The sequence below is a fragment of the Erpetoichthys calabaricus genome, chromosome 3 (genome assembly GCF_900747795.2).
Source record: "Erpetoichthys calabaricus chromosome 3, fErpCal1.3, whole genome shotgun sequence".
NCBI classification, from domain to species: domain Eukaryota; kingdom Metazoa; phylum Chordata; class Cladistia; order Polypteriformes; family Polypteridae; genus Erpetoichthys; species Erpetoichthys calabaricus.
In genome coordinates this window covers 115362771-115376131 of record NC_041396.2, presented here as the reverse complement: position 1 = coordinate 115376131, position 13361 = coordinate 115362771, and the positions used below count along the sequence as shown (strand labels likewise).

Here is a 13361-nt window from a genome sequence, read left to right as displayed (position 1 = left end):
AGTTAAAGGCCTACACACTTATTTACTGGGTAGACCAGCAACAGCTGATGTTTGTGTCCAGACTAGATAGCATTGATGTTAAACTGCTAAATTAAACTTACCTCAGCTGTGCAATGGTTTAGGAATGGTATATCAGCCATACACCATAAAGCTAAGACCGAAGGTGACACTTTACTTCCATACTACAGCAAAATGAATCACAATTCCACTGCTGGGTAAACTTAAAGAGGAACTCTCACGAGTGGAGCACCTAGGCATCATAACCAAAGTGGAGGAGCCAACAAATTGGTTCTCAGGTATGATGCCAGAGAAATGAATAGTATGTATTTGTGTTGACCTCACCAGACTCAACCAGGTAGTTTGCAGAGAAAAAATATGTTTTACCCTCAGTGGAACAGACTCTCTCGGCAAAAACTAGGTGCAGACATCTTTTCACTGAGTGGTCAGAACTTCTTATTTAGTGGTAGACTGTTTCTCCCGATTTCTGAAAATTGCCAGGTTGGCTCCCACAACATACAAACGACATTGTGGTCCATCTTAAGTCTATGTTTGCCAGGCATGGCATTCCTGAAATTTTGTTCTCAGATAACGGTCCTTAGTTTTCTGGACATAACTTTGCTCAATTTACAAATATATATGGTTTCCAACTAGGCACGTAATTGTTCTAAAACCGAGTCCAAAACTTTGATTCAAATGTATACAATCTTGTGTCGCGGTTCCAAACAACGAAACCATAACATCCTCCAACCTGCTGCTACCGCTTTAGCTGTAGCATATTGAGCTCTCATTATGTTGCAAAACTCGTTTCTTATTTCACAATTAACACTATAACACATGTAAACCCTGAAATTATTATTCTGTTTAAAGTTAGGGCAGGCTGTATATTTTGTAAACGGTCAATCCTAAACTTTCACAGGTATTATGTTCCTAGGAAACGATGTTACAGTTGAAGTCGCAAATGTTAATAGAATGAACCTATAAGATATAGGGGGTTAGGTTCCAGTGGTCAACAAAAATGTGATCATTTGTTAGAGATGCCTTAAAATACACTTTTTGTCATAGAATTCTTTATAACAGAACACTTTTTTTAACAATATGCACTTTTCATAACACAGCAACTGAAATAACCCATAAGGAGTACAGAAAAATTCAATTGGTAACATGTGGAAAAAAACCTTCTTGCTAGTTATTCCCTAGAATTCTGTGATCTTTTGCACTAAAACATTAAAAAAAAAAAACTTTTTAAGTTGATGCCATCAGAAGACCCCAAGATTGGTGAGGTCTTGACATCACCTGTCCTGTACGGCTGGCGGATGGCAGTGAAGATCATGAAGGATGCAGCGGCTCAAATAATCCATCAATGACGCCTGCTTCGTGCACTACATGATCCTTAAGGGATTCAGTGTATGAGGTCATAGCATTGGCGAGTTGATTTGTAACCTCTAACCAGCTGGTTTATTCATTAGCTTGTTAACAAGAACACCAGACTTTCACGGCCGACATTCATTTTATGAGGATCTGAACTTTTCATTACACTGGCAAAAAGCTTATCTGACACCTTTATTTTCTCACTAAGCCGTAGCACTGACTGCACGCTTGGGCTTAAAGCCTGAAGAACTTGCACTGCACTTTCGTGTCACAATTGCAACACAAAACTTGATTTTTTTAAAAGCAAAACTACGAAAATTTGCCTCTATGACGATAGGGTAAACAAGGCAGGTATTGTACAATATTTAATTCAGTCTCCCTTGTTAAAATGTCAATCAAACCTTGAAATATGTGATGTTTCACAAGCAGGGCTTATCCAGAAATCTATACTAGAGCAAACACTTACCTAGAGATCAGTGCAAGATCCAAATGCCATTCTCTTAAAAAATGTGTTTCTAATTATTGGTAATTTAATAAAACCCAGACATCTTTTTGTGCTGTTTTTTTTTCTAAAAAAAAAGAAGTATGAGCCAAATCATGGATCAAGAATCAAAGACTGAACCTGACCGTGCATTTGGAGAATCGTTACACCCCAAGTATTCATAAGGCACAAGATCATTATTTGGCACTCCTTGCATGTAGAGCAACACCACTAGCCAACAGTTACAGCCCAGCCCAGCTACTGATGGGGCGTAGATTTCTCACTCAGGTTCCTTTTATGTTAGTCCCAGAACCACCAGATCTATTCATTGTAGTCTTGAAAGAGGGAGAGGAAAGGTAAGGATGTGGTGAACTTCAATAACAGACACCATGCAAGAAGCCTGTGTTCACTTTACCTAGGACAGGAGGTGTGGGTCACTGATACAAAGTTCCAAGGGACCATGATATCAGCACATCCTTCTTCATGTTCCTACTTGTTTGAAGGGGTACATGGTATTGTGAGGAGAAACAGAAAATGTCTTTGTCAAAGCAACCAGTTGAGGGGAGCAATACTGCAGGCCCTACAGATCAAGTCACACCAGCTTCTCACTTTTCCCCAGTTCAGCCACTACCCACCGTCATTACGACAAGGAGTAGAAGAGGGGTGATTAAACCACAAAGACTGAACTTATAAAAATGTTGAAATACATCATGGGAAGAAAATGTGTATACATTTTCATTTCAGTATAGAAATATCTGCATATCTGTTCATAAGTTTGGAGGTAATTTAAAACTTAGAAAATTGTTATTGATGTTGCACCTTTAATCTTAAAGGGAGAGATGTGGTCTTATCCGTCTTTTGAAAGTGTTATCAGTGTATAGGTTACTACAGTAATGATGCAAGTTATCACTAAGGGAGTGGAGCGTTCCAAAAAGGAGGTAATATAAAAAGATTGGAGCCTGCCAGAGAGGGCTTAGGAGATGCATGTTTGCCTGAAACTAAATAAACGGTCTTTACAGTAGTGAAGTAGTGAATCCTTTAAAACACTACCATAACAGGTAGAAGCCACCACTCCTTCACAAGAACTTAAGTAGCCACATCAGGTTTGGTATCCGTCAATAAGGGCGCGCACATAAAGGCGACCTTCAAAAGGGCGACCTCAATTGGGCGCGGCGAATAAAAGCGCACATAAATAAAAGCGATCTTCAAAAGGGCGACCTCAATTGAGCGCCGAATAAAGGCGCGCGTAAATAAAGGCAAGCTTCAAAAGGACGACCTCAATTGAGCGCCTTAATGCGCGCTCAAATAAAGGAGCGCTTCAAAAGGACGACCTCAATTGAGCGCCTTAATGCGCGCTCAAATAAAGGAGCGCTTCAAAAGGATGACCTCAATTGAGCGCCGAATAACTGCGTGCATAAATAAAGGAGTGCTTCAAAAGGGTGACCTCAATTGGGCGCAGCGAATAAAGGCAAACGCAACAAAATTATTACAGAAAATTTATTAGATAAAGGCAATGATTGAACGTATAAAAAGGTGAAAACAAGAATATTAAAACATCCAATTAATTAATGCATGAACTTCTAACGAACTACTTCTAACGAACTATTTCTAAAGCTCTCTATATTTCGTTGTTTTCAAAATTACAGAAAATTAGATTAAGGCAATGACTGAATGTATAAAAAGGTGAAAGCAAGTTACACTTGAAGCTGTAGATTATGTGCAGTGCCACGTAGATATTCGAGATGCGGTCTATTAGCATAATCAAGGACAATTAATTTAATTCGCTCTGAAGGTCATCCTTTTGAAGCGCTCCTTTATTTGCGCGCACATTTATTCGGCCCTCAATTGAGGTCGCCCTTTTGAAGATCGCTTTTATTTATGTGCGCTTTTATTTTCCGCGCCCAATTGAGGTCGCCCTTTTGAAGGTCGCCTTTTTGTGCGCGCCCTTATTGAATAGAACCATCAGGTTTACCATTATGTACTTTGTTGATCCTTAAATGTTCAAGTGTTCTGTTGGCTTTCTATTTGTGCAGGCTATCTGCAGTTATCGTGATACTCAGAGTATTTTTCTGCTTTTGGGTTTTTCAAAGATATTTTCTATTTTATCATTTTATTCTTTGTTTACATAATGTATGTTTTGTGCTTTGTGTCTGTGGATGTTTTCCATTGGCCATGATTTCATTATGCATGCTTCAGTCCTGACATGTTTATATCATCTGCTTTAAGAGTAAGTAACGTCTTTTCAACACTTTATTTACAAAAAATACAGAATTAAAATAAATGATTTTGTTTGGATCTTCTGGTGATTATTCAATGCTTCCTTGACAGTAAGATCTCTCGTTTTAATAAAGGTTGTCCGAGCAATTGATCCTTGCCTGTCTTGCAGTATGATTACAGTGTATTTGTGTTCAAAACTTTTACACTTGTGAAATAATATAAAACCATAAAGTGTTTTTCATGGAGGGATTTTCCTATTGGTTACAATATCCCACAGTATGAAATTCATCCAAATGACTAAATGATGTTGGGAAGTGACCCAAAAGGACTAGTACATGCATATGAATCCATAAATGTCACAGAGCTGGAATGTCTCAGCAAAGAAAATATGTTAAACCATCACACTGCGACTGATCTAGAAGTGCAGGAATGTGTGTTTACAGTTATTGCTGGTATAGGTGGTGTAAACATTTTCCGAGTTCAAAAGGGCAATTACTTGCTGGAGTGTTGTGTAGTACAAAACATTGTTTAGAAATAATTGACCAAAATTGTTTGTTGTTTAATACACTAAGGATTCCTTTTCACTTTTATGTGTAATGGAATATTAGAAGTTCATAAAATACCTTCATAAAAAATTCATAAAAATGCATCTTCTTTTTTCAGGTGTCCTTTATGTGCAAATGTAAACATTTTGGTTGTTATTGCTACATATTTCATTATGCTATAATATGAATGAGATGTACACAACGATGAAATCCCATAAAGGCTACCGTTCACAAGTTTCTGGTGGAATGAAAGCAGTTTAGCATTTCTGAAAGTAAAACAAATCCTAGTGTTTATATGCAAAATGGAATTAATTTGACTGCATCACCCACTCCAAACATATAGTGGTGGTGGTGGTGGTGGGGCTTCAAGTAAAACAAATATTTATCAGTATAAATCTTTGAAAGTATTGTATAATCGGTGCACTGTGTATTTTCACTTTTTGCCTTTGCTGAAGAAAATATAGTTACAGCTAAAACTTAAATTTAAATATTGCACTCATTCAAGACAATAAACTTTGAATATGATAGCACAAAGCAAAATTAATCAAAATAGTCAACAACAATGAATAGACGCAAAATGCTTTGGCTTCCTTTTTATAATTTGGACAAATCTGTATTTGTTTCAAGTTGAAAAAGATCCTGCTGGTGGAACCTCCTTGTATAGGGAGCTGCTTTTATGGCCTAGAATAACCAAGGACATGCTAGTCTTTACTAAGCTGCCTGTACTGTCACCATATTTATTTTGTCATGTGGGAAATAGGGAGTACAGCCAGCATTCAAGACAGTCTGATGAGAAGATTAGATAGAACAAGTCTTATTTTCATAGTTAACTGGATGAATGAACAACCAAAACAGTGAGGATGTTGAGTCAGATTTTAATACATGGTATTTTATTCAATCAATTTGTTACTCGGGTGGGGTGTTGCACACCCCAGTTGCCGAAGTTATGCGCATTTCTCATAGATGGCGCGACGTGGAGCTTTGATGCCTTGAGTAGCTGCAAGTTGACTAACATATTGTGCATGCAAGAGCGCGCATCAGTCAGAGGTGGACCCTTGAGCTGATAACAACGTGTTTAGCACCCCACCAGAGTAATCCCGCAGAGTATCGTTGGTATTTCACACCCCTCCCGAGCATTGGCGAATGACATTTTTACGGTAAGCTTTTGTTGCTTGGTTCCGTTTATAGCTTATTTGCTTTTGATGAAATTCCACCGTTTACAGATGAGTTACGAGGAAGCCCAGGATAAGCTTGTCAGACTTTTGGAGGAGGTTGAATAGGAATCTGAACAGAGTGATTCCGAATAAGAACCAGAGTCAAATTCAGACTTAGAACCAGAACACATCAGCCACAGTGAACATGATACAGACTCATCTGAAGATGCTGATGAAGATGACGATGATAAAACACAGCAGGAAAGCTACTATGTAGGAAAAGACAAATCCTTCAAATGGTATAAGACACCACCTCGAAAGCAAGTTTGCACTAGAGCTCATAACATTATAAAGGAATCGCCCGGAGTCAAAGGGAATGCAAAAAATGCAAAGTCTCTCTCTCAGTGCTTTGAATTGTTCATATCGCCAGACATAATGGAGATGCTTCTTGACTGCACTAACAAATGCATCAACAAGGTTGCCGCAGGATATAAGAACAAATCTAGGGTCGGAAAAACTGATGAAGTGGAGTTAAAGGCTCTTTTTGGGCTTTTATATCTTTTGGGAGTTCTCAGATCCGCAAGGCAAAATTTAGCAGATTTTTGGCTCAGTGTGAAAATATTTCCCATTACAATGTCACGTTTCAGTTCCAATTTCTGCTACAGTGTCTATGATTTGATGATCGGGATACTCGTGAAGATCGCTGTAAGCTGGACAAATTGGCAGCAATTTGAGATATATTTGATATCTTCGTGGAGAATTGCAAGGCTCATTATTCTCTCGGTGCATGTGTCACCATTGACGAAAAGCTGGAAGCCTTCCATGGTCGGTGTTCTTTCGTCCAGTACATATCATCAAAACCAGCGAAATATGGCCTCAAAAGTTTTGCCATGGCGGACACAAAAGTTTTTTACAACTCAAACTTAGAAGTGTATGTCAGAAAGCAGCCCATGGCCCATGTAAACTTAGCAACTTGCCAGCTGATCTTGTGGAAAGAATGGTGTCTCCAATTTCAGGAACAGGATGTAACATAACTGTCGATAATTGGTTCACCAGCATTCCTCTAGCCTCTAAGCTCCTAAATGACCACAAGCTAACACTGGTGGGAACAATACACAAGAACAAGAGAGAAATTCCTCCACAATTTTCACAGCCAAAAAATTGGCCAATTTACTCCAGCATATTCGGATTCCAGAAGAACTTGACGCTAGCTTCCTACATCCCCAAGAAAGGGAAGGTTGTGAATTTACTTTCAACATAATGCCAAAATCGACAGTTCCACCAAAGAGAAGCAAAAACCTGAAATAATTACTTTCTATAATAAAACAAAAGGTGGAGTTGATACAGTCGACCAACTGTGTCGCACCTATGATGTTTCCCGAAATAGCAGAAGATGGCCTCTTACTATATTCTTTTCACTGGTGAATGTCGCCGGAATAAATGCTCATGTGGCGTACTACGAAAACACAGGTCATGCATTGCGGCGCAGACTTTTCCTGAAAAAGTTTGCCTTGGACCTTGTTCAAGAACAACTTTGCCGAAGACAGGCCAGAAGTTCTCATCTCAGCAAAGAGATGCAACTGAAGCTCAAAAGAACAACCGGAGAAAGTTCTGCTGCGATCCCACCACCAGCAAAGAAACCAAAACAGGCAAGGTGTGAGGAATGTCCAAGGAGTAAAGACAGAAAAACAAGATTTCAGTGCCATTCTTGCAGTAAATACATATGCATGGAACATTTGGTTCCAACCTGCAATCAGTGCACCACAAGTTCCCAACAAACACAGGAATAGTGGAACTTTCCATGAAGTTGTGAACTGTGACCACTTTTGAAACGGACAGAATTAATGTATACGGTATAGAGACATGAAACTTTTTTTTATTCCCACCTGTAATTATTGAAAAGGAAATTTTAAACAGTGATTTTGTAAACATAAAAAGCCGGAGAATGCTACATGTCCTAGTAAAGATTAATTAAATTGCATTTAAAATATTTCTTACTATCATTTCTCCATAAATAACAGTGGGGTGCAATACACCCCAGCCAAGCACTTATGAGAGTTCACGAAACCCGAGTAATGAAGAAATAGAATAATAGAAAAATCTATTAAAGCAAGTATGAATATTGTATAGAGTATAAAGATGTGCGAGTTAGGTTAACTGCTGTATTTAAATTGGTTTTGTATTAGTGAGGTGGGATGTTTCTATTACTGTGCCCTGCAATAAACTGGTGCCCTATCTAGAATGAGCCAAACAACCCTGAATAGCATTACATTAATTCACTGAATGATGGATGGTTATCCATTCATGATGCATGAACAGATACGGTTAAAAATTCTTATTTTTAACTATAGATGTTGTTTTTTGTTTCCTGTTTTACTGCCTTAGAAGCTCATCAACTCACCAAGTATGTTTATTTGTTTCTTTTTTCCCCACAGGACCATGCCAAAAAATGCCAGCTACTGCAAGTGCCATTGATTTTTTTCAACTGTTTGTTCCAGACAATGTCATACAGAATATGGTTACTCAAACAAACATGTATGCAAAGAAATACCAGGAGAGGTTTGGAAAAGACGAAGGCTGGAGCAATGTCACATTGTCAGAAATGAAAGCGTTTCTAGGCTATGTTACATCCACAAGTATTCACCACTGCGAGTCTGTGCTCAGCATTTGGAGTAGTGGATTTTATAGCAACAAGAGCATAGCATTAATCATGACCCAAAGCAGATTTGAAAAGATCCTGAAATACTTCCATATTGTTGCATTCCGATCCAGCCAGACGACCCATGGGCTTTATAAGATTCAACCATTTTTGGATTCACTTCAGCAGTCTTTTGAATCCACATTTAGGCCTTCACAAACCCAGGTAAAAATTTTCAATTATATTTGTGTTCACGAAAATAGTATATTGTATCACATTTTACAAAGGGCTTCTAGATTGCACTTAAGAAGATGATAAATATTATTTGAATTTATACATATTCCACTGTGCATGTCAAATGATTGTGCCCGAAAATACTTAGTGTCAAGAAATAAGACTATAAATGATACAAGTAGTTGAAGGCATAATGCTGCAGAAAAGAGCTGTAGTAACACAGGTCCTGACACCTCTTTCACCATAAAACTCTCTTCCCATGAATACCCACACCCTTTCCCTCTTATCATTATTATCACTTTTATTATTATAATTAATAAAAATACATCAAAAGTAAATGTGTATGTGTATAACAAAATTAAATATTCATCCATCCATCCATCCTCTTCCGCTTATCCGAGGTCGGGTCGTGGGGGCAGCAGCTTGAGCAGAGATGCCCAGACTTCCCTCTCCCCGGCCACTTCTTCTAGCTCTTCCGGGAGAATCCCAAGGCGTTCCCAGGCCAGCCAAGAGACAGTCCCTCCAGCGTGTCCTGGGTCTTCCCCGGGGCCTCCTCCCGGTTGGACGTGCCCAGAACACCTCACCAGGGAGGCGTCCAGGAGGCATCCTGATCAGATGCCTGAGCCACCTCATCTGACTCCTCTCGATGTGGAGGAGCAGCGGCTCTACTCTGAGCCCCTCCCAGATGACTGAGCTTCTCACCCTGTCTTTAAGGGAAAGCCCAGACACCCTGCGGAGGAAACTCATTTCAGCCACTTGTATTCGCGATCTCGTTCTTTCGGTCACTACCCATAGCTCATGACCATAGGTGAGGGTAGGAACATAGATCGACTGGTAAACTGAGAGCTTCGCCTTGCGGCTCAGCACCTTTTTCACCTCGACAGACTGATGCAGAGCCCACATTACTGCGGATGCCTCACCGATACGCCTGTCGATCTCACGCTTCATTCTTCCCTCACTCGTGAACAAGACCCCGAGATACTTGAACTCCGCCACTTGGGGCAGGATCTTGCTACCAACCCTGAGAGGGCACTCCACCCTTTTCCGGCTGAGGACCATGGTCTCGGATTTGGAGGTGCTGATTCCCATCCCAGCCGCTTCACTCTCAGCTGCGAACCGATCCAGAGAGAGCTGAAGATCACAGCCTGATGAAGCAAACAGGACAACATCATCTGCAAAAAGCAGTGACCCAATCCTGAGTCCACCAAACCGGACCCCCTCAACGCCCTGGCTGCGCCTAGAAATTCTGTCCATAAAAGTTATGAACAGAATCGATGACAAAGGGCAGCCCTGGCGGAATCCAACTCTCACTGGAAACGGGTTCAACTTACTGCCGGCAATGTGGACCAAGCTGTGGCACCGATCGTACAGGGACCAAACAGCCCTTATCAGGGGGTCCGGTACCCCATACTCTCGGAGTACCCCCGACAGGATTCCCCGAGGGACACGGTCGAATGCCTTTTCCAAGTCCACAAAACACATGTAGACTGGTTGGACAAACTCCCATGCACCATCCAGGACCCTGCTAAGGGTGTAGAGCTGGTCCACTGTTCCGCGACCAGGACGAAAAATTACACTGTTCCTCCTGAATCCGAGGCTTGACTATCCGACGGACCTTCCTGTCCAGGACCCCCGAATAGACTTTTCCAGGGAGGCTGAGGAGTGTGATCCCTCTGTAGTTGGAACACACCCTCCAGTCCCCTTTCTTAAAGAGAGGGACCACCACCCCGGTCTGCCAATCCAGAGGCACTGTCCCTGATGTCCATGCGATGTTGCAGAGGCGTGTCAACCAAGACAGTCCTACAACATCCAGAACCTTGAGGAACTCCGGGCGTATCTCATCCACCCCCGGGGCCCTGCCATCAAGGAGTTTTTTGACCACCTCGGTGACCTCAGTCCCAGAGATGGGGGAGCCCACCTCTGAGTCCCCAGGCTCTGCTTCCTCATTGGAAGGCATGTTAGTGGGATTGAGGAGGTCTTCGAAGTACTCCCCCCACCGACCCACAACGTCCCGAGTCGAGGTCAGCAGCGCACCATCCCCACCATATACAGTGTTGACACTGCACTGCTTCCCTTTCCTGAGACGCCGGATGGTGGACCAGAATCTCCTTGAAGCCGTCCGAAAGTCATTCTCCATGGCCTCCTCAAACTCCTCCCACGCCCGAATTTTTGCCTCAGCAACCACCAAAGCCGCATTCCGCTTGGCCTGCCGGTACCTATCAGCTGCCTCCAAAGTCCCACAGGACAAAAGGGTCCTGTAGGACTCCTTCTTCAGCTTGACGGCATCCCTCACCGCCGGTGTCCACCAACGGGTTTGGGGATTGCCGCCACAACAGGCACCGACCACCTTACGGCCACAGCTCCAGTCAGCTGCCTCAACAATAGAGGCACGGAACATGGCCCATTCGGACTCAATGTCCCCCATCTCCCTCGGGATATGTGACTGACAATTTAAATTTTTATGTCTAACAACCAGTGCAGGATTTACGTATAAGCTACACAAGCTATAGCTTAGGGCCCCCGCCTTCTTGGGGGCCCCCAAAACAAATTGTCCGAGTGAGCAATTGTCATATATACTTAAATATACTACAGCATTATTTGTCCCAATCAGGCCCGGCCTTAGGCATAGGCGAAGTAGGCGACCGCCTAGGGCCCCGGCGTCCGAGGGGCTCCGGATCGACTCCTTTGTCTAATTTTCACGCATTTCACAGAGCTTCCAGGGGGGCTCCTCAGGGGGCCCCTGGACCCCCCTTTCGCCTAGGGCCCCATAATACCTAAGACCGGGCCTGCTAACAACACTAGTAATGAGTAGATTGTCAGTTCAGGGGTTTAAATTATTAAAATAATCATTTGGAATGTGTTCTTAGTTTAATTGTTAATGGAGGCGGGCACAGGGAATGTGTTAGTAACTGGGATTGTGCTTATGTAACTGGAAGATTGGTTAGGAGTGGTATAGACTGGAGAACTATCATTTTTTTATTTAAGTAAACATTTTATTATTATACTGTGCTGTGACTAAGACAACTTTGTTACTGATCAGCTACCCAGACCTTGAAGAATATGCTCACAAAAGAGGGATGTTGTTAGTAAAGTCAGATGCTTTTCTTGAAAGCAGGTCCAGATGTGTTTATCCCACTACTCTTTGTTGCCACAGCACTCTACTGGATCTTTCATGCTGATCTCTGTAGGAATTTCTGTTTTCACCACAAATGTGTCTACAGTGACTGTTGATGTCCATGGCACTGTTTTAGTTTGTATTTTCTGAGAATGCTGAGGAAGTTTGGCATGCCAAGCACCATCCTCAGCAACTTCTAGAGATCTACAATTGAGAATATCCTCACCTACTCCATCACAGTCTGACTTGGAAACAGTACAGCACGGGACAGCAAGGCTCTGCAGCAGGTGGTAATACCAGTGCAAAATATCATTGGAACAGCACTACCTGCACTAGAGGACTTCCATAACACCAGAGTTCTCAGGAGGGATCATAACATTATTAAAGACACAACCCACCCACAACTTGAACAGTTCCTACTGCTTCCTTCAGGGAGATGCTATAAGAGCATAGAAGCCAGAATAATTTATTTATTTGCTCATGCACTCTTATTTCTGTTTGTTTTAGCATTTCGGTTTCAACTGACTGTTTTTAGTTTATTGTTGTATATTCTTTTCTGTTGTTGTATATTCTTTTCTTTTGCTGGAGGACTCACAGAATAAGATTTTCATTGTACTGAGTACATATGACAATGAAGTTGAAGTCTGTCAGACTGGACAGAGTGCCCGTGCTGACCCCTGTCCACCACAGAAAGCACTTACAATGGGCACAGAATTAGAGCTACAGAAATGGGCTATGGAGCAAAGGAAGAAGGTGGCCTGGTCTGATCAATCACATTTTCTTTTACATCATATGTCATTTACTTCGGTATGAGATGGTAACAAAATTAAATATAGGATGAAGACAAGCCGGTGGAAGTAGTGTGATGCTCTGGCTAATGTTCTTCTGGGAATCTTTGGGTCCTGGCATTCATGTAGATGTTACTTTGACACGTGTCACCTACCTACCTAAGTATTGTTGCAGACCACATACACTTCATGGAAACAGTATTCCTTGGTGGCAGTGACCTCTTTCAGCAGAATAATGTTCCCTGCCACACTGCAAAATTGTTCATGAATGGTTTTTGATTTGGCTCCCAAATGCTCCAGATCTTCCTCTGATTGAGCCTTTGTGGGATATGCAGGGAAAACAAGTCTGATCCATGGAGGCCTCGCTTCACAATTTATAGGACTTAAAGGATTTGCTGCTAATGTGCCACATACCACAGGACACCTTTAGAGGGCTTGTGGAGTCCATGCCTTGTTGGGTCAGAGCTGTTTTGTCAGCACGAGGGGAACCTACACAATATTCGGCAAGTGGTTTTAATGTTGTGGGGCATCAGTGTATGTCAAACTCCAAATTCCTGTGTAATTTAAATGAGGATACATAGGGTACTTTAGCCATGAACATTAAGCTCATAGATTTTGCTTTCAGAGCGTTTTTGACTAAATGTCGTAAGTTTCTCAAGTAATAGCTGAATTGACGAATAATTAGGAGGGTGTGGTGCAGACACATCAGCATGGTCCAGTTGGTGCCCTTTTAGATGAAACATTACATTTTTTTCATTAAAATTTTAATCTTGCTCTTACAATGTAAAGGATTTGCAGAACACATTTTTTGTACTGCTGTT

The 13361-nt window shown here is 41.6% G+C and overlaps 1 protein-coding gene across 1 annotated transcript in view; it reads left to right on the top strand.

Moving 5' to 3' along the window:
• The window catches only part of pgbd5 (piggyBac transposable element derived 5), a 213296-nt gene that overhangs the window by 89831 nt on the left and 110104 nt on the right, over positions 1-13361 (top strand). Inside the window, exon 2 of the mRNA XM_028797295.2 lies at positions 8201-8628. Coding sequence (XP_028653128.1) covers positions 8201-8628 — 428 coding nt within the window. The remainder of the gene's footprint in view (positions 1-8200; positions 8629-13361) is intronic.